This window comes from Bufo bufo, chromosome 2 (assembly GCF_905171765.1).
Source record: "Bufo bufo chromosome 2, aBufBuf1.1, whole genome shotgun sequence".
Classification (NCBI taxonomy): Eukaryota; Metazoa; Chordata; class Amphibia; order Anura; family Bufonidae; genus Bufo; species Bufo bufo.
Window position 1 is genome coordinate 290,507,290 of NC_053390.1, and position 21,372 is coordinate 290,528,661.

The 21,372-nt window shown below is 47.8% G+C and overlaps 1 protein-coding gene across 1 annotated transcript in view; it reads left to right on the forward strand.

Annotated features, from left to right (window-relative positions):
* POLE (DNA polymerase epsilon, catalytic subunit) overlaps positions 1-21,372 on the forward strand; it is a 125,837-nt gene that overhangs the window by 17,402 nt on the left and 87,063 nt on the right. The window contains 8 exon segments of the mRNA XM_040416726.1: positions 1,078-1,232; positions 2,051-2,192; positions 2,785-2,865; positions 2,984-3,091; positions 4,081-4,191; positions 14,381-14,466; positions 14,550-14,669; positions 14,796-14,928. Coding sequence (XP_040272660.1) covers positions 1,078-1,232; positions 2,051-2,192; positions 2,785-2,865; positions 2,984-3,091; positions 4,081-4,191; positions 14,381-14,466; positions 14,550-14,669; positions 14,796-14,928 — 936 coding nt within the window.

Below are 21,372 nucleotides of genomic sequence, written 5' to 3' on the forward strand. Positions count from 1 at the left end.
CGTGACTTGTGGAGCTGGAGAGGAGTACTTTAGAAGTCGTTTTTTTCATGAATATACATCGCAGGAAAGCGGCGCAAGACTGTATGGAAACACAATGAGGATGATCTATAAGGTACTGGTGATAGTTTATTAAGTGAAATCCAGGTGAAAGGTTTGCTTTAACATGATTGATAATGCTCTTTGCCTCTCTGTGACCTTTTTAATACAAAATCACAGTGAGATAAAGTTGTCACTGTGATTTTGTAGTAAAAAGGTCACAGAGAGGCAAAGAGCATTATCAAACATGTTAACTCTCCGTGTCTCTACTGTCCGGAGCGGGGCTTGGCTCTCTTTCACGCAGTGGATTCCACGCACGGGGGTCCGCTCGTGTGAAAGAGCCCTTACTACTTCTACCTTCTCCTCAGATTGGTGCATAGTGCCCACTGAGTGCTATGCAGTGAATAGAGGAGCTGCAATGTCACTTCCTCTATTCCATCTGCTGATCGGGTGTCTCTGGCATAGGAGAGCTTCAAGGGTCTCAGCAGACCCTGATCAGCTGTGCCTTGTACCCACCAATTTATACTGCACAATTAAACAACACACAAGACTGCTGAGGAACACCAATTATTTTTAATATCCTTTTGGGGGCATTTCATTTAACTGTCAAATGTAAAAAAAAATTGGACATAAGTGTAAATGGCACTTATGAACATATGATTATGTTTTTAGCAGGTGTGCTTAAGGCTCTGCTTTGGTCAGATTTTAAGCAAATTTGATATACTGTATATGATATACTATATATGATGTTGATAGACACTGCTTAGGTTGCTGTTCTAACATAAAAAACAATTCCCTCATGGATCCCCTGCCTCTCCTGTACCTTGCTGCTCGTTGAAGCAGAGAGCAAAGGGGCATGGTGGTATTTGTATGGAAGTATTGCTTTTTTCCCGGTAAAACCTCTTCAATTTGATATTTAGGCTCTGTTTTTACATCTAATAATCGGTGTGTTTCTATATTGCCTAGTTATAAAAACAAACAAAAAAAAAAAAACACAAGTGGTTGGATTTAACATTTTTATTTCCAATTTTAATTTTGCAGCCAAACCATCTGGTGGGACTGAAGCGAAACTATATCAAATTATCTTTTCATTCCGTGGATGATCTTATTAAAGTTAGGAAAGAGATCTCCCCAGCTGTGCGGAAGAACAAAGAGCGGGACAATGCCAGCGATACGTACACTGCTATGCTTTCTAGGTATTGGCATCTAGTATTCTAAACTGATATGTGAGCCAGTCCAGGGTTACAGTCTGCAGAGTACACACACATATACTTCATTTATGATACTGTGGGGGTAATTTGGTATAACATTAAAGGGGTTGTTTCACTTCAGTAAATGGCATTTATCATGTAGAGAAGGTCAATACAAGGCACTTTACTAATGTATTGTGATTCTCCATATTGCTTCCTTTACTGGCTTGATTCATTTTTCCATTGCATTATACACTGCTCGTATCCAGTGGTTACGACCATCCTGCAATTGAACAGTGGTCGTGCTTGCACACCATAAGAAAAAGCACCAGTCTCTGGTGGCCTGGACTATGGGAGCACGTATGAGCAGCAGCTCCTGCCCTGGCCTCCTTGTAACTGTGGTGACCATAACCCCTGGAAAGGAGCAGTGTAGAATGTGATGGAAAAATGACTCAAGCCAGCAAAATGGGCAATATGGACAATCGGAATACATTAGTAAGTGCCTAGTATTAACTTTTGTCTACATGATAAATTACATTTGCTGAAATGTGACAGCCCCTATAGGTAGAGGGCTTTTGGCTTGGGAAGATTCAGAACTATTAATCTGGTGAATTAAATACAACTGATATTGTGCAGGAAGATCTGGATGTTTATAGGGAATGGAGATCTGGTGGCATCCGGTTATACCGAAAATGGTGTACTCCGGTAGTCTCTTCCTGTGCCGGAACAGACTACTGGAGTACACAACGGAGATGTTAACCTAGCCTTGGGTAGATTTCGTCTCCTCGCTGTGTGTTTCACCTTATGTATTACATTTTTTGCAGTGCTTTGACGGGAAACAGTTTTGCTCCTGAGGAGGATGGGCCCTCTAAAAAGATATCTGATCAGATGGAGAACATAATTGATATGAGAGAATATGATGTCCCTTACCACGTGCGGCTTTCTATTGATCTTAAAATACATGTGGTAAGTGTAATATTGTCACCAGTCCATTTAATGTCTCATTAAAAGGCCCCATAGCAAAACCTGGACTGTATACCGCCAGCTTTGTCATGGACCACAATTAAGCCAATACAAGTGTTGGCTTATTTATGGCAAGCCTCTAGTGCAGTGTTCCTCAACTCCAGTCCTCAGGGCCCACCTACCAGTCGTGATTTGAGAGTATCCCACAGAATGAATACCTTTGCTGAGTCCTGATGCATTGACACTAATTATCTTCAGGGTCTCCTTAGTATTGGGAAGGTAAGACCAGCAGGTGGTCTCTGAGTACTGGAGTTGAGGAACACTGCTCTAGTGAATGTGAAGCATATAGTTGGTTGCAGGGACCTGTTGTCTCCATACAACCCAGAGTAATTCACTTAAGGACATTTGCTTTTTAAAGCAATTTTGTGATCTTTGGCACATAAAAAATTGCATTTGTAAATGGTTTTGATCATACACTTTGCTATATTAGCTGTCACCTAAGTGACCAGCCTTGCTTTATACCTTTTTAAGAATTTAATCCTAATTTATGTTTTGGACATGACCACTTTATAATAGCTGCTTTTTCTGCCATCAGGCTCACTGGTATAACATTAGATATCGCGGAATCACTTCACCCCCAGAAATCATAAGACGGGATGACCTTGTGGAAAGACCAGTAAGTGTTTGACTCCTAGCATTGTTCTTACACACAGATTCCATGCATCATAGTTCAAATGATGGGGTCTTTTTAATGTCCCTTCCGGAAAGCCTTCATTTCTTTTATATCTGTTTAGGATCCAGTGGTTTTAGCTTTTGACATTGAAACTACAAAGCTGCCACTGAAGTTTCCAGATGCTGAAACTGACCAGATTATGATGATCTCTACATGAATTGATGGACAGGTAAGTCGTTTTTTTTTTTTTTTTTATTGCTAAATCCCAATTCTCTACCCCTCTGGCATTGTTCTTCTGGAAATTCCAGACCTTTAGAAGAGGAGTCGTCCAGTCGGTCGTTGTCCCCCCCCCCCCTCCCCCCCCCCCCCCCCCCCCCCCCCCCCCCCCCCCCCCCCCCCCCCCCCCCCCCCCCCCCCCCCCCCCCCCCCCCCCCCCCCAATAATCATATATTGCAACACTAGTCACACTTGGGTTGAACCTAAAGCATTAGCAGAGTGAAGATAGCTGCTTGTATTCATTAGAAATTCTACATTGGTCACTCAAGCTGGACTTACACTGCCTTGTAAAGGTGCCGCAGATCACCCGATGAACAGTCCTTCTGTGGGACACCTCAGTCATTGTTCAGATCAGGTAGTGCTGTCTAAATGGCACTCTGCTGCCCAGAAACAATGACTCTGTATAGAGACGAGAGAATTGCAGTAGCAATTGCTCATCCCCATACAGTGGAGGTGATTGCTACATGTGAATGCAGCTCTCACCTCCACAAAGTTGCATGCTTCCTTCCCAATAATTGCCTGCTCCATGGGGCTGTCTAAATCCAGCATTTAGAATGTGTTGATATGGTGCTTTTGTCCTTAGCATTCAGCTGAACGCTCAGCTATTGCTGAAGTATATCTAATATGTATGGCAACTGGTTATATTAAGTTGTTCCCAAATCCACAGGATGGTGGATAACTACTTGGTGAGGGTTCCACCACTAATCATGAGAACGGGGGTCCCATACCCTGTGGAGCCTCCGTGAAATGAACAGAGTGGCCGGTCGGGCATTCGTGCAGCCACTCAATTCATTTCTATGGAAGTTCCAGAGATAGCCGGGCGCTGGGCAGCAGGTGAATATAATTATTTTCTTAGGTCCAACAAGCTAGGGGGACCAAGTCCTGGGAAAACCGTTTTTACCTTGTAACTGTACCATAAATCTTTTATTACTTTTATTTTAGGGCTATCTAATTACAAACCGGGAGATTGTCTCTGAAGACATTGAAGATTTTGAGTTCACTCCAAAACCGGACTATGAGGGCCCTTTTTGTATTTTCAATGAGCCAGACGAGGTGAGTGTCTTTGTCTTTGTCTTAATCTGGGTACCTTTTTATAGTTCATCTAGCTTTATCATGTTGATCCGTGACATTTTCTTCATTCAGAGTTTGTTAGCTGAGTTCCAACCTCGTTGCTAGAATAAACTTCTCAGGCTCTCTTTAAAGCCGCCCTTATTTTTGCTTGGTTGTCCACTTATATAAATGTCTCTGGGCTGGGTGGTGTTAATGTGATTGTAACTCCTATTGATGCATTCCACCCACTGAGAAATTCTTATACATTGAGGGTGCACTCAAGAAAATTATTTAAGACTTTGTATTGCCATCTTTTTTGTACTAGAATTGTCTTTGTCCACCAAGATGGGAAATACTATACTTGCATTTTCACATACAGTTTTAAGACTTAAGAAATTGTGCAAAATGCATCAAAAGCTGGCACTTGTAAAGCAGTGTTCTTGAGTTGTTGTTGTTGTGGTGTTTTTTTTTTTTTTTTTTTCCCCCCCCCCCCCCCCCCCCCCCCCCCCCCCCCCCCCCCCCCCCCCCCCCCCCCCCCCCCCCCCCCCCCCCCCCCCCCGTTAATGTCATTGGGGGACACAGCACCATAGGCATGTGCCCAGCTACACTAGGAAGCGACACTAGATTATTATTATTTTTTTCCTTCTGCAGGATGGGGCTCCATCGTGGATTACCACTTTAGTTGCACCCCCTGCGGGCGCGTCACCCAGTTCCCCATTACTGCATCTGCAGTGACATGCCGGCATTCCCACGTAAGTGTTTGCCGAAGGGGTGACCCTGCGGCGCTTGAAGACGCCAGACGGTAAGTATTCTCCCCTGCGTCCCTGCCCCGAGAGGTCACCTGGGTTAAACACCCCCCCCCCCCCCCCCCCCCCCCCCCCCCCCCCCCTTCTGGCCAAGGGATGGGATTCATTTTATTTGTGGGGCCTGGTTTGGCCCCTCCTTTCCCCTTTTTCTTCCCTCCCTTTGGGTATCCTTCTCCCTGGCCACCCATGCCTCTCGCGGTCTTTCCCTCTATTTTAGTCCCCGGGACTAGGCCGCATCTTCCTCGGGCCCCTGGTGCTCCTCTTGCCCCGTTTTTCCCCTCCCTGAGTCTTGCTCCTCCTCCCTGTTTTTTTTTTGTTTTTTTTTTTCATTCCAGAGGGCCCCAGGTCTCCTGTGGTTCTGGTCCACCAACGGTGCACCTTTTCCGGCCACCTCATTAATCAAGGACCCGGCTTCTTTCTCGCCTAGGCAGCGTCTCCTCGTGCACGTTGCGATAAAAAGTTGCCATGCGGTCAGCCTTTCCTGTTTGTGTGCAGTACCTTGCTCCCAGGCCCTTCATGTCTCTCTGACCACCCCTTCTGTGTCAGTCCCTCCCGAATTGGTCTCTTCCCTGTCCCAAGCCATAGGGAACCTTGTCCGACTCTCCCAATCCATGGTGAAGTCGCTGGACCGCTTGCCTGCCCAAATTACGGTCGCCTCTGGCCCTCCCAGGGGCTCCTCCGCGGACGGAGCACGCTCACATTTGGACACCAGGTCCCGCAGACAACCTCTGGTTGTCACAACTAAGTCCCGCTCCTCCTCGGATCCTCTGGTCACAGCCAGGACAGGTCTGAGGCTGGTGACGTATTCTTCCCTGACGCATCTTAGGCCTCCTCAGGGGACTCCTCTGCAGTGACTCTGTTTCTGACTCCGAGCATCAGGCGGTCTTCCACCATACAGAATCTCTCTGGGGGGTCAAAGACAAATGTCCACTGAGGAACCTCTCCTTTCCAGGGTTGGTATCCCCTTTAGTGGATTTTCAGATGGCACTCCCCTGGCTGCACAGGATATTATCTACACAGGTAAGTCAGCTTGCCGCCTCTCCAGTAGGTGGTGCTTTACCCACCACCGTGTTTAGCACGCCAGCACACCTATGTGGTGTCCCAGGTACTGTACGCCATCCTATTCACAGGGGGGTACTCGTACCACTGACAAATGCTGTATCCGGCAGACTTACCTCGTTCCAAGGTATCTCCTTTTCAGCTGGAGTAATTTCTCTATTCCAGGGGCTATATTCAACACTCTCCTAGTTGGAGAGTGTTCCAGGCCACCGTATTACTTCTCCAGACGCTGTAGCCAGTACACCAGCCGGGGGCTAGCGTGCGCCATGCAACCATATTACTAGGGAAGCCCTGGTTTACCATGTTACCCCTTTATTAGGTGAAGTACCTGTATCCTCTCCAGAGGCTGTAGCCATTACACCTGTTTGGTTCTAGTGTGCACCACAGGCGAAGTATACATGCCATGTTCAGTCGCTGTAGCCAGGGCACCTTTCTGGCTCTAGTGTGCACCATGCAGACGCCTTGCTTCCTTCTTCAGTGGAGTACCTGTACCATCTCCAGATGCTGTAGCCATTCCATCTGTCTGTTTTTTAGTCTGCACTACACAATGTATTACTTCATGCAGTCATTCTACTCCTTTATCAAGCGCAGTACCTATGCCATTTCCAGATGCTGTAGCGTTGTCTCCACTCTCATTATCATGTGCACCATGCAATCCGATTTCTCCCATTCAGGCAGAGTATTTATAATATCTCCAAGTGCTGTGCCCTATTGGTACAATCTGTGGCCCATACGGCACCTGCATTACTGGGTGTATTTTTCTGGCTCTAATGTGTGCTAGGCAATCATGGGGCCTCTCTTCATGCTGAGTGATGGTCCCATCCCCAGACGCTGTATTCATCACCCTTTTCTGGTTCTAGTATGCATCTGGCACCTCATTACTGTCGTGCTCGGCGGTGTACTTTTACTATCTCAAGGAGCTGTATCCGACAGGCCATCGTGGTTGGAGTATGTACCTGGCAACCATATGTTCTCCCCCCTTATTGGGCGGAGTAGAGTTGCTTAGATCCAGTACATGGCTTGCCTCTTCGGAACTGACACCTGGTGCAGTACCTCCAAGTCTTCTCATTGCCCCTGTACTAGGCATGATTTTTACTTTATTGCTTGCACCAGACAACCACACTCTCCTCGCGTGCGCAGGTGGTTGGCTGTCGTGCTAGATTTTTCAACTGCGACTGTATTCCACACAGTCGCGTTACCCCATTTCATGATGGAGTACTCGCGTTGTTTTTACTGCTTTTCTGCTTTATTCTCAGTTACGCAGTCAATCCCTGACAGTTCCTGGATCTCCACTGAATGCTCTATCCTGCAGGGATACGAAGCATTGTGAGCACCAGCCGCTACTGCCGTTTTCAGGTCACCGCTGGACGTCCTCGCTGATATGGCTGTGACAGGACTAGTGAGCGCCACACACCTACTTGGTGGGTTGGATTTTCCGCTGCTTGCCCTGGTATCGGATATGGTCCTGTAGTTCTTCCATAGTCCGGGCGTTCTTGTACGCCCTTAGATTCGCGGATTAGTGGTGCTACATGACAGTAGTGCCGTCCCCTTGGGCCTTGCCGTTTTCTGCACCTGTCAGTTTCTCCCCCCTTCCTTGGGGGTTTCATTGTGCTCTGCTGGTAGCTGGTTTCCACATGTCAGTGTAGTCTCTCCCGGCTTCCCCAGCAAATTCTGCATCCTCTTCTGACATAAGGATATCTGGCCTTTCTTTTACAAAATCCAGGCTGCTGTACTTTCCCATTCCGGAGCAGTGTTAGGCTACTTTCACACTACCGTTCAGAGCGGATCCGTCTGATGTCTGCACAGACGGATCCGCTCCTATAATGCAGACGTTTGGATCCGTTCAGAACGGATCCGTCTGCATTATAGTTTAAAAAAAAAAATTCTAAGTGTGAAAGTAGCCTGAACGGATCCGTCCAGACTTTACATTGAAAGTCAATGGGGGACGGATCCGTTTGTAGATTGAGCCATATTGTGTCATCTTCAAACGGATCCGTCCCCATTGACTAACATTGTAAGTCTGGACAGATCCGCTTGCTGAGCGGAGGCTGAACGCTGCCAGACTGATGCATTCTGAGCGGATCCGCGTCCACTCAGAATGCATTAGGGCAGTACGGATGCGTTCGGGGCCGCTTGTGAGCCCCTTCAAACGGAGCTCACAAGCGGAGCCCCGAACGCTAGTGTGAAAGTAGCCTTATACAGTATGCTAGCCACTACACTTGGGATGGCTGGTTAACCATGGCTGCTGTTTTTTTTTCCCCATGGTGGATACATTTCATTTTTCCTATGATAATCTGGCTATTATTGTCCTCATGTGGTCCAGTCTGTGGACCCTACTTGAGCCTCTGTCTGGGTAATCTTGCTTGGAGTCCCTGCCCCAATGATTCTTTGACCATCTAGCTGGCCTGTTCCCTCTGGGGAATCTACTTGTGGCATCTCTGACCGCACATGCTCTGTATGACAGCTGCTTCTTTGGGCCCGGTTTGGTTCTTTTCTCTCCTGGGTCCCCATAGGCTCTTCCTGTCTCCCCAGGTCATGTACTTGGTATCTGGGAGTTTAATGCTAAGGTTTGCAATTTGGATCGTATTGGTCACTTTCGGGATGGAGCTTTCTCTCATTTTGAGAACTGTTCCTCCTTAGGCTGTTTGGCATCCCCCTCCCTTCTACTCCAATATTTCTGACTTGTCTCCGCTTGTATTACCAGGGCCTGCTACTGTTTCCCTTTTCCCTGAGACTTCATGTGGCCAGAGATATCTCTGGTCTTGCATTTCACAGTGATATTTTGTTAGTTTTCGGAGCCTCGATCCTAGCTTCTTTTTTTTATGGGAAGCAGTTCTTTACGTTCCCTTCTCCTGGCCATTACCTAGGACCCCCACCTCGCCCAGAGGTTGGCTGCTTTCTCTAGCAGGATGGGGTTTCCACCTTCTCATAGGGTGTTTCTATTTGCCCACATGCCTTGCTGTGGAAGGAGGCTCGCTCCCTTCCCATGGTTCCTCTCTTCCCCGGCATTTACAGGAGGTTGGCCACAAACAGGCCATGTTTTTGGTCTGCGACAAGTTAGTTTTTTCCTTGCTGGGTCCTCTTTCTGGTCAAGTTCCTTTGCTTCCAGGCCTTTATAGAAGCGCCTTCCTTTTACCGAGGGGTGGTCCACAGGATCTTTTAGCTTGTTTCCAGGAAGTTTTTTTTTTTCTCTCCTTGGTTAAGGACTGCCCGTCCTGTTTCCAGGCATTTTTCCTCCTGCCCGGAACCCTCATAGTCTAATTTTCTTGTTGGGTCGGTCCTCTTATGGATTCTCCTCCTGGAGCATCCTTCCATATGCAGAGCGCTAGGTAGTTACCAACAGACGTTGCTGTGCTACTCTCCCGTTTCTTCAGGCGGAGCCCTGGTTCTTCCAGATCCTTCCTCGGGCTCTTTAGTGCGCACTTGTTCAACTCTTGGTTCTTGCTCAGGACATCTGCCTTGCTCCCTATCCCCCCTCGTTCCTTCTTGGACTCTTTTTCCCAGGCACTTGTCCTTTGGTATCCTAATGGTCTCCTATATTTTTTCCTTTGGAACCATTTCATGCTATGGCCTCTCCTGGTCCGGTTGGATCACAGGGTTCTCCAGCACCTGTGCATCCAACTTTTTGCATAAGATTTCCTTCCTACCCTCGGGGACTGCTTTGGGACGTCCCATGGTGCTGTGTTCCCCAATGACATTAACGAGAAAATTGGATTTTCTCTTGAATGCATTGGGGGACACAGCACCATGGGTATATGCCCAGGTGACACTAGAAGTAAAAAGTGTTGGCTCCTCCTACCTGGCTATACCCACTGCAGATGCAGGAGCAAACCAGTTTTTTTCTAGTGTCTTTAGGAGGCTGACACAACCTTCTTTTCTGCAGGTCTTGCAGCTTTTTTTTTTTTTTTTATTTATTTTTCTCTTTATGCAGGTTTTCTCCTGCTGCAGGGGGTGCTCCACAGTGGGCTTCCACTTTAGTTGCACCCTCTGCGGGCGTGTACTTCAGTACCGCTGGTCACCCGGTCCCAATTACTGCCGCCGCAGTGGATTGCCAGCATTCCCACGGGCTCCGTGTCGAGTCTGCTGATGGGGTGACCCTGCTGCGCCTGAAGACATCAGAGGGTAATTACTGGTTCTCTCCTCTTTTCCCCTCTGGCCCACTGATCTTCTGGTTCCTTGGCCAGGGCGTCTGCTTCTCGTCCTAGGGAGCCATCCTTCTCAGGGGCGCTATAGGCTCTGCGTTCCCCCCGACTCTGCAATTTCTCCCTTATAGGGAGCCTTGTGCTGGGGAAGACTGTTAAACCAGGGGGGCAGAAGGTATTTGCTCTGGAGGACATCCTCTATCCCAGGGCTTATTTCTTCCCTGCTGGGCCCTCTAATCTGGTGGGGGGGGGGGGGGGGGGGGGTGTGCCAGTGATTCCCTACCTGGACGACCTGTTGGTGAAGGCTCCGTCTCTGGAGGACAACCTGGCCAGCCTCCGTATCACCCTGTCTGTCCTGTCTCAGTTCGGGTGGTTGGTTGGTCACCTTACTAAGTCCTCCCTGGTTCCCCGCCAGCGAATGGATTTCTTGGGCATGACCTTAGACACTCGCCTCTGTCGAGTGTTCCTTCCCCAGGACAAGGTAGTGGCTCTCCGAGATGCAGTGGTTCGCCTTCGCAAGCCGTCCCCTCTACCTCTTCGGACGTGCATGCGGGTTTTGGCCCAGATGGTTGCCTCCTTCGAGCCGATTCCATTTCCGCAATTCCATCACAGGCCTCTTTCAGCTGTCGATACTATCCAGCTAGGACAAGTCCCAGCCAAGCCTCGACCGTCTAGTTTGTCTTTCCCGTCTTGTCTGCGAGGAGTTGTGTTGGTGGCTTCTACCTCGCACCCCATCTCTGGGCATGTCCTTTCTTCCCCCTCGTTGGCAGGTGATCTCCACGGACGCCAGCCTGACTGGTTGGGGAGCTGTCTTCGGGTCCCTATCTGCTCAGGGCCTTTGGTCAGCAGTGGAATTCTCCCTGCACATCAATATTCTGGAACTCAGGACGATCTTTCTGGCTCTCATTGGACACACCTTCTCTCCGGTCTTCCAGTCAGTGTCCAGACAGACAACTCCACTGCGGTGGTGTACCTGAATCATCAGGGGGGCACCAGGAGCATGAGGCTCATGGATGAGGCATCTCGCATACTTCGGTGGGTGGAGTCCTTCGTTCCAGTCCTCTCCGCAGTCCACATTCCCAGGGTCGACAATTGGGCGGCGGACTCTGTCGCCAAAGCCCCAACCCGGGCGAGTTGTCTCTTCACCCAGAGGTGTTTTCCTTGTCTGTGTCAGCGTTGGGGCACGCCGGACATAGACCTTTTTGCCTCTCGTTTCAACCACAAGGTCCCACATTACTTCGCAAGGTCTCAGGACCCTCAGGCAATGGCCTCTGATGCTCTGGTCCTTCCTTGGTCCCAGTTCGGTCTCATTTACCTCTTTCCTCCCATTCCGCTCCTTCCCAGGGTTCTCAAGCGCCTGAAGTTGGCCCGGGTTCCAGCGATTCTGGTGGCCCCGGACTGGCCTCGTCGAGCATGGTACGCGGATCTTCTGTTCCTACTCGCAGACGCTCCGCGGCGCATCCCTCTACGTCCCGACCTCCTTTCCCAAGGTCCGCTACTCCACCTGAATTTAAATCAGCTGCGTTTAACGGCGTGGCTGTTGAGGCCACGGTTCTGAGGTTCCGTGATCTCTTGGAGTCTGTTATTCAGACTATGCTCCACGCACGCAAGCCCCAGTCTTCCAGAATTTCATCGTACTTGGAAGACTTTTATTTTTCCTCGTGTGAGGCTGCTCAGTTTCACCCTCTCTACCTGTCCATTCCCATGGTCTTATCCTTCCTCCAGTCGGGCTTTGACAAGGGTCTTCGTTTGGCCTCTCTCAAGGGTCAGATTTCAGCCCTATCTGTTCTTTTCCAGAAACCCCTGGCTTCTCGCTGTCCAGTGAGAACTTTTCTGCAGGGGGTCGCTCATCGCGTTCCGCCTTTTCGTCCTCCTGTGGAACCGTGGGACTTGAACATTTGTCTTGGATGCTCTTCAGGCCTCTCCCTTTGAGCCGTTACAGGATATTTCTCTTTCCTTTGTTTCGTTTAAGGTCGCCTTTCTTGTGGCGATTACTTCTATTCGCAGAGTTTCTGAACTTGCTGCGCTCTCTTGCAGATCTCCTTTCTTGGTGTTTCATCAGGATAAGGTCATTCTGCATCCGGTGCCTGCCTTCCTCCCTAAGGTGGTGGTCTCATTCCACATTAATGAGGAGATTGTCCTTCTGTCCTAACTCCTCTCATCCTATGGAGCGTTCGCTTCACTGTTTGGATGTTGTTAGGGCTCTTCGCCTTCGGTTGACTGTGCCTTTTCGCCGTTCGGACTCCCTCTTTCTGATCCCTGAGGGTTCTTGCAAGGGCCTGCAAGCTTCCAAGGCTACCATATCCCGTTGGAATAGGTTGGCAGTTAAAGGGCTTCTGTCACCCCCGAAAGAGAAGACGTCATCGGCGCAGACGCACTGAGGGAGTGCCGAGGAGGCGAGCCTCCTTCTCTCAGAGCGCCTGCGCCGAATGAAGACAGGCGCAGGATTTGAAATGATGACAGGGCCAGCTGGAGGAGGAGAGCGCTTGCTGGCCCTGTCAATCAACAGGAGGAGGGGGCGGTTTTTTGCAGCGGCTACCAGCAAGTAGATGCCCTACTTGCTGGTAGTGAAGTGATTTGCATATTTTAAAAGATCATTTTTTTAAGGAACAGAAGCCACAGACAAAGGTAAGATCCCTATATAGGGAATAGTAGTTAAATAAGGATTTTAACAAGCCCAAAAAAAGTGTTTTGGGGTGACAGAAGCCCTTTAAGGAGGCCTATGTTGCCAAGGGTCGTGTTATTCCCTTTTGTTTGACCGCTCATTCCACTAGGGCGATCGGGGCTTCTTGGGCGGTTAGACATCAGGCCTCAGCTTCCCAGGTCTGCAAGGCCGCCACCTGGGCCTCTGTTCATACGTTTTCAAAATTTTATCACATCCACTCCTTGGCTTCTGCTGATGCCAGTTTGGGTCGCAGGGTTCTGCAAGCAGCCGTGACCTAGTTGCGTTGCTTGGCTGTTTTATTGCTGCCTTCCCTTGTGGACTGCTTTAGGACGTCCCATGGTGCGGTGTCCCCCAATGCATTCAAGAGAAAACTGGATTTTTGTACTTGCCGTAAAATCCTTTTCTCGTAGGATGCATTGGGGGACACAAATCCCACTCTTTTTGGCTAAGTTTTCTGTTGGTCCTGTCTGGTTTAGGACTTGTTGGCTTACAGTTTTTTTTTTTTCTTGTGCTCCTACTGCTTTTCTACCTACTGGTTTGCTCCTGCATCTGCAGTGGGTATAGCCCAGGTAGGAGGAGCCAACACTTTTTACTTCTAGTGGCAGCTGGGCATATACCCATGGTGCTGTATCCCCCAAAGCATCCTACAAGAAAAGGATTTTATGGTGAGTACAAAAATCCAGTTTTTGTACTTACCGTAAAATCGCTTTCTCGTTCAATTAATTGGAGGACACAGATCCCACCCTTTGTTTTCACTTCTTTTCCTGTCACCGGGCTGCTGTTCTCGTTTCCTTTTACAGTCCAGGTCATGTTGGTTCTTCGCTTTTGTTTCTCTCTCCTACTGCTTTTGGTACAAACTGATTAGCCTAGTGGCTGTTGAGCAGGTATAGCCCACCTGAGCAGAGCCAACCTTTTTGATATCTAGTGTCTCCTCCTAGCGGTAGCTGGGCATCTACCCACGGTGCTGTGTCCTCCAATGAATTGAAAGAGAGGGATTTTACAGTAAGTACAAAAATCTTTTTCTTTTTTTTTTCTTTTTTTTAAGCAAACAAAAAAAAACCACAATAACTGGGGAACTAACAGAATACGTACAGTTCATAACCTCCTTCATCTTTTTTAGCTGTAGGTCCATGAATTCATGGACTCCCCTCTTCTGTAATCTCAGACCACCTGATCCATACTGTGCATTTGATAGTCCAAGACACTTCCTGCTGCCCCAGACCTCCAAGGGCACATCTGGACAATCAGGAAGTGTCTTGGGCTACCCAATGCACAGTGTGCATCATCTATTCTGGTGACGTAAGAGGATCCTGGGAATCGATAGATCTGCAGCTAAAAAGATGAGAAGCAGGTTACCGTGCAAACATTTTAAGTTCCCCAGTTAATGTTTTTTTTTTTTTTTTTTTTCCCTCTCCAATCGGAGGGTCACTTTAAATAAAATTCAGAAGCCTTATGGAACATACTGATGCAGCAGTGTCCAACAGAAAAAAAAAAGTATCTGTATCCTCTTCTGTTATCAGGCACATCTGATTCAGCGTTGGTTTGAGCACGTTCAAGAAACAAAGCCAAATATAATCGTGACCTACAATGGAGACTTCTTTGACTGGTAACTCCTCATTTGCATTATTTTGGATTTGAAGTGGGACATATGGATGTTCTGTGGAGACTAATCTTTGACATCTCTTCCAGGCCCTTTGTGGAGACCCGTGCCACAATTCATGAGATGAGCATGCTCCAAGAGATTGGCTTTCAAAAAGATAGCCAAGGGGAATACAAGTCTCCCTCTTGTATTCATATGGATTGTCTCAGGTACGTGTCTTAATTCTTCTTAAATTTGTCACATGTGCCTTGAGTTGACATTCTCCTGTCACTTCAAACTGTTTTAAACTGATTTAGTACATGTTAAGTATTATTATTATTTTTTTTTTTATGTAGGTGGGTGAAGAGAGATAGTTACCTTCCTGTTGGAAGCCATAACCTAAAGGCAGCTGCAAAGGCTAAGCTGGGCTATGACCCAGTAGAGCTGGACCCAGAGGAGATGTGTCGTATGGCTACAGAACAACCACAGGTAAAACCTGCATTAGTGCAAAGGCAAGAAGTTATTGGTTTTGGTGAGCAACAGCAATAAAAAGAACAGGACTATTATAAAAAAAAAAAGGCAGCAATGCAATATAGAATCCAAGTTTGGTTTCAAAAAAGCATTTTTCTCTCTGGCTAATTAGTATAATTCAACAGATATGCGGTCTTCAAGATCGGATAATTTATAATGTAGCTTTCTCGCCCATTTTCCTTGGGGGACACAGGAGACCTTGGTATAGCTCAACTCCCTAGGAGGCGTGACACTAAATGAAAACTGTTAAGCCCCTCCTCCAGCAGCTATACCCTCAGCCTGGAGAGAGAGACTGCCAGTTTTTGCTTAGTGTCCAAGGAGGCAAGACACTCCCTGCTCTGCAGGGCTGTTTTCTCCTTGTTTAAATTTTGATTTTTACTTTTTTCTTTTTCTTCCAGACCATCGGGGACAACAGAGACGCAATAGACCTCTGTTTCTCCCGGGGTTTCTTCCCGCCTGGAGGTTCCTCCTCCCCCAGGGGATCGCTGCGCCACCCCCTGGCCAGATCCCAGTTAACCCCTTAGGTACCAGCCATCTCCATGGGCCAGCTCCTGTGTAGAGGATGCCCTTTGAGATCCGGGCCTTCCTCATGGGCCTGCATGGTGGCCCCTTCCTGCCTCTCAGAGAGGCTGTAATAAAAAAAAAATAAAAAAAAATTGTATCAAAGTTGTACGCTATGGAAGACTTGTTGGCTGCGCTGGACGCTGCAGCCTGATCTCGGTAGAGCTGGCCAGGTGCATGCCCCCCTTTCCATAGGTGGCATGTTGCGCTCCCCGCACATGGCACTGGCCAAAGTACATGCCCCCTTCCCTGGATGGAACCCCCGAGTGCAGTGTCGGCCAGGTGCATGACCCCTTTCTACAGACGGAATTCCGCACCCTCACCGGTTACGGTACTGGCCTTGTGCATTACCCCCCGTCCTAGGCGGAATACTGCACTTTTACCGGCTACGGTGCTAGCCATGTGCATGACCTCCTTCCATAGGCGGAATACTGCACTCTCACTGGATCCGCTGCCGGCCATGTGCCTACTGCACTCACTCGAGGTGCTGGCCACGTGCACAACCTCCTTCCATAGGTGGAATTATGCACTCACTGGATTCGATGCCGGCCATGTGCATGCCTCCTTTCCTTAGGCGGCATAATGCGCTCTCATTGCCTGTGGATGTTCTCTTGCCGGTACGTTGCTGGCCATGTGCATGACCGCCCCTCATTCCATAGGCGAAATTTTGCACAATCAAGGGACTCAAGGCTGACCTTGTACGTGCTGTGCTGGCCTCGTGCATGTCCCCCTTCATTGGCGGGGTAGTTGCACTCTCACAGGATACGGTGTTAGTGCAATAATCCACCTATCACTTAATGCAATGGTATCCATGTGCATGTCCCCCTTCCCTAGGCGGATTTCCTGCGTTCCTACTGGATACAGTGCAGCCATGTGCATGACCCTCTTCTGGGTGGAATATGGTATGCCCTACTTCTCTGAAGTCGGTACTGGTCTTGGGCATCACCCCTTCTTAGGCGGGCCTTTACACTCTTGCCGAATGCAGTGTTTGCCAGGTGCATATCCCCCTTTTTCTCCTCCCCTCCATGACGGCACCTTACTTGGAGATTATCCTCCTCCTCCAGCCAGGCAGGGACAGGAAGGTTCAAAAGGGCCCGCCTCCTCACTTATCTTCAGTGTCTTCCTGTCCCTGCCAGGCGGAAGATAGGACTACATTCGTGCTCCGGTCGGGAGCTATCGCGGAGTGGCGGGTGCATTGCGCCAGCCACGGTCTTACCTTGGGCAAGTAAGGCCTTTCCATGGATGCCTGCCGCGGTCCTCTCCTTATTCAAAACTCGCGCGCGCCAGCGCGTAGTGGCAGGCCGCGGCAACCGGACACTCAAAGGAGTACTTCCGGTTTCTAGGCTGCCTGCTGCCCGAGATTCTCGGCTCCGGCTGGTGACGTCATCTGGGGGCCTAATTGTGGTAGCCGGAGAGTTGCCGGGCCGGATGACGTCGGAGGTCCTGGGGAGACTTCCGGCCTACGTAGTTTTAAAAACTGGCGCCCTGGTCAAGTCGGATGTCGGCCTCTGACCAGAGCGTTTGCAAGTTTCCTGCAGCCTCAGATATCCGCACTTATGGATCAGGAGGAAGCTATGGACCAACCTGTAGCTGTGAGTGACATCCAGGTTGTGAGTATGGAATGCTGCTTGCACTGTTACTAAGTCTTTCTCATCTTTCCCCTTTTTCTGTATGGAAGAGTGACAAAGATAGCTCTGTAAGACCTAAAATATCAACGAAATCTAAAATTCCCAGATGTCGCGTATGTTCGGCCAAACTCCCCGATAATTATGCTAAAAAACTGTGTGGAAAATGCATTGATAGCATTGTTAGGGAAGAAGTCCCGTCCCTAAAACAGGAATTGCAGTGCCTGATTAAGCAAGAAATAAAAAACGCTTTCTCCGATTTTTCTGCAGCCGCTAGCGTTCCGTCAACATCAAAACAGGGGCCCAGGAAAAAATCCCCCATAAAAACCTCTTCATCCTCCTCTGATGTTTCTTCAGATAGCGATGAGGATAGTAACAATTCTGACTCCGATGGCGATTTTAAAAATTATCTATTTTCATCTGACGATATAAACGATCTATTGAAAGCGGTCAGGGATACCATGGAAATTAAGGAAGAAAAAGTACATAGGTCCGCCCAGGATAGAATGTTTTCAGTATTAGAAACTAAGAAGAAAAGGGTATTTCCGGTACACAAAAATCTGCAGTCTCTTATCCTGAGGGAGTGGAAAAATCCTGACAGGAAGGTTTTCCTACCCCGAACAATTAGGAAAAGGCTTCCTTTCGACGAAGAAGAATTGTCCCCGTTCTTGAGTTGTCCTAAAATTGATGTTTCACTCTCCAAACTAGCTAAAGGTTCTTCTTTGCCATTCGAAGATACAGGATCATTGCGTGATCCTATGGACAAAAAAGTGGATGCTAACCTTAAAAGAACCTGGGATGCGGTCACGGCTTTGTTTAAACCCAATATCGCGGCCGCGTCCGTTGCTAGGTCCCTAAAAAGTTGGTTGGAACAACTAGATATACTCTTAAAATCCAATACCCCATACGAAAACTTTGCAGACTCCTTCCCTCGTATTAAAGGCCGTAGATTTTTTGTCAGACACAACAGCGGATTCTGTCAGGCTGGCCGCAAGAGCTACGGCTCTAGCCAATAACTCTAGAAGGGCACTTTGGCTAAAAGCTTGGTCCGGAGACACAGGTTCCAAAGCAAAACTATGTAACATCCCGTTTTATGGTAATCTTCTCTTTGGTCAGGACTTAGATAAAATTCTAGAGAAAGCTTCTGATTCCAAAAAGAACTTCCCAGAGGATAAAAAGAAGAGGAAAGCTCCCTTTTTTCGTCCCCAAAAAAAGGTTAGTTTTCAAAATAAAAGGAGTAAAACGGAAAACTGGAGATCAGGAAGACAGAAAGGGAAGGGTTTTATGTTCTCTCCCCGTTCCGAGGAATCTTCCAAGAAATGACGCCAGAGCCCCAGTGGGGGGAAGACTGGGAAAATTTGTGGATTGCTGGGAAAAATGCAGCCACTGGTTACTAAATACCCTCCACAAGGGATACAGTATTCCCTTTGTCAAGAGTCCCCCCTCTCTTTGTTCAGACTCCAGTTCAGAGCTCGGAACATCTCCAGCTTTGCATGGAGCAAGAAATCGAACTGCTAGTTCAGATGAACGTCTTAGTTCCGGTACCAACGAACCAAGTCGGTCTGGGCTGTTATTCCAGGGTGTTCTTAGTAAAAAAAACAAACGGGAAAATGCGTCTCATCATAAATATGAAACCCCTGAACAGGTCCATAAAGTACGAAAAATTCAGGATGGAATCTATAAGCACCACGGTCAAAGTTCTACAAGAAGGGGTGTTTCTAGCATCCATAGATTTAAAAGATGCGTATTTTCACGTACCCATTCATCCAGGGTCACAACCGTTCTTGAGAATAGCGGTATGGGTCCAAGGGCATCTAAAACATTTCCAGTTTCAAGCTCTACCCTTTGGGATAACGACGGCCCCCAGGCTTTTTACAAAAATTATGCTAGAGGCAATAACCCCTCTGAGGGTGGAAAAAATAATGATAGTCCCATACCTGGACGACCTTTTAATAGTAGGGGACTCCCAGAAAGACCTAGAGACCAATCTATCCAAAACGATAGACAGACTGGAGGAACTGGGTTGGATTTTAAATCTGGAGAAGTCCCACTTAGTTCCCACACAAAAAATAGTTTTTTTGGGAATTCTCATAGACTCGGTGAGCCAAAAATGCTTTTTACCAGCAGAAAAGATCACAAAGATCCAATCCCAAGTAAAACAATTCAGGCAACAAAGATCCCACACCATAAGACAAACGATGGCCCTGATAGGATCCTTTACAGCTTGTATCCCGGCAGTGAAGTGGGCGCAAATACATTCCCGTCCTCTTCAGACGTTCATGTTAAAAATATGGAACCGAAAACAAGATTCTCTAGACAGTCTAATAACAATTCCGGATCCCATTCGGTCCTCACTAAAATGGTGGGAATCAAATTTAAATTTACAGAGGGGAGTTCCATGGATAGTGAGAGATCAGTTGATCCTCACCACGGATGCCAGTCTATGGGGCTGGGGAGCACATCTCCAAACAGTGTCAGCCCAAGGGGAGTGGTCACAATCCCAGAAGAGGTACTCATCAAACCACCAGGAACATCTGGGGGTGTGGGAGGCTCTGAGTTACTTCTCAAAGAGTTAAAGGGGTCCAACGTACAAATAAGATCCGACAACAAGACGGTGGTTGCATATATAAACCACCAGGGAGGAACAAAAAGCAAACAACTACAAGCCCTAGCCAACAAGATTTTCTTGTGGGCGGAGGAGAATCTCCTCTCCCTATCAGCGATTTTTCTAAAAGGGACGCAAAACATCCAAGCGGATTTCCTCAGCCGCAGGAAATTAGATCCGGGGGAGTGGAGTTTAAAAGAGGAAATTTTCCAGACCTTAACACAAAGGTGGGGTCTTCCCCAAATAGACCTCTTTGCAAACAAAATAAATGCAAAATTACCAACTTATTTTTCCCTAGATCCATGGGATCCGAGAAGTGCAGGAACAGATGCGCTAGCTCTTCCTTGGAATTTCCAACTGGCATACTGTTTCCCGCTTCTGATTCCAAGGGTTTCCAGGAAAATAAAAGAAGAGAGGGCCGAGGTAATCCTAATTGTTCCCAACTGGCCGAGGAGATCCTGGTTTCCTCTCCTGGCAAAGATGTCCAAGGAGGATCCATGGATTCTACCCTGGTCGGAAGACCTCCTCTGTCAAGGGCCAGTTTTCCACCCAAAGACGCAAAGTCTGCACCTCTCTGCTTGGATCCTGAAAGGGCAGTCTTAAAATCTAAGGGTTTATCGGACAGAGTAATTAATACCATGCTAGCCGGCAAAAAAGATGTCACTAATAAAATTTACCGCAAAATCTGGAATAGATATGTTTCCTGGTGTTCAGAAAATACTTCCAACTCCGTGGGGAGTATTCTGTCTATTCTAGATTTTCTTCAAGAAGGTTTTAATAAAGGGTTAAAACCTAGCACTCTCTTAGAGTTCAAATTTCAGCATTAAGTGCCTATTTAGATGAAAAAATAGCTCTTAATCCGTGGATTATTCGCTTCATGAAGGGAACCGTCAGACTCAGACCCCGTAGTAGACCTCTGGTCGCTCCGTGGGATTTAAACTCTGTCCTCTCCGGTCTCACTAAACCCCCCCTTTGAGCCCTTAGAGTCAGCAAATATCCGATATCTGACCCTTAAAACAGTATTTCTAGTGGCCATTACCTCTGCACGTAAGGTTAATGAGATACAGGCCTTCTCGGTTAAAAAACCCTTCATGACGATCAGGGACGACAGAATAATTCTAAGGTTCGACAATTCCTTTCTACCTAAGGTTGTCTCGGAGTTCCATAGGATGGAGGAGGTGGTTCTTCCTTCATTCTGTGAAAATCCCAGATCTAAAAAAGAGGCTTTTCACACTCTGGATGTCAGAAGGTGTGTTCTGAAGTATATATCAGAAACTAAAGACTGGAGAAAATCTAATAACCTATTTGTCCAATTCTTAGGGGGTAGGAAAGGATTAAAAGCGTCCAAACCTTCTATTACACGCTGGTTAAAATCGGCCATCTCAGAAGCCTACATAGCAATAGGGGAACGACCCCCGGTAAATATCAAGGCTCATTCAACAAGGGCAGTTTCGACTTCATGGGCGGAAGAAGCATCCTCTTCCTTGGATCAGATCTGTAGGGCAGCAACCTGGTCGAATCCTCATACCTTTTGTAAAACACTATAGGATAGATATTGATTCTAAAAGAGACCTATCCTACGGTAGGAAAGTTTTACAAGCAGTTGTCCCT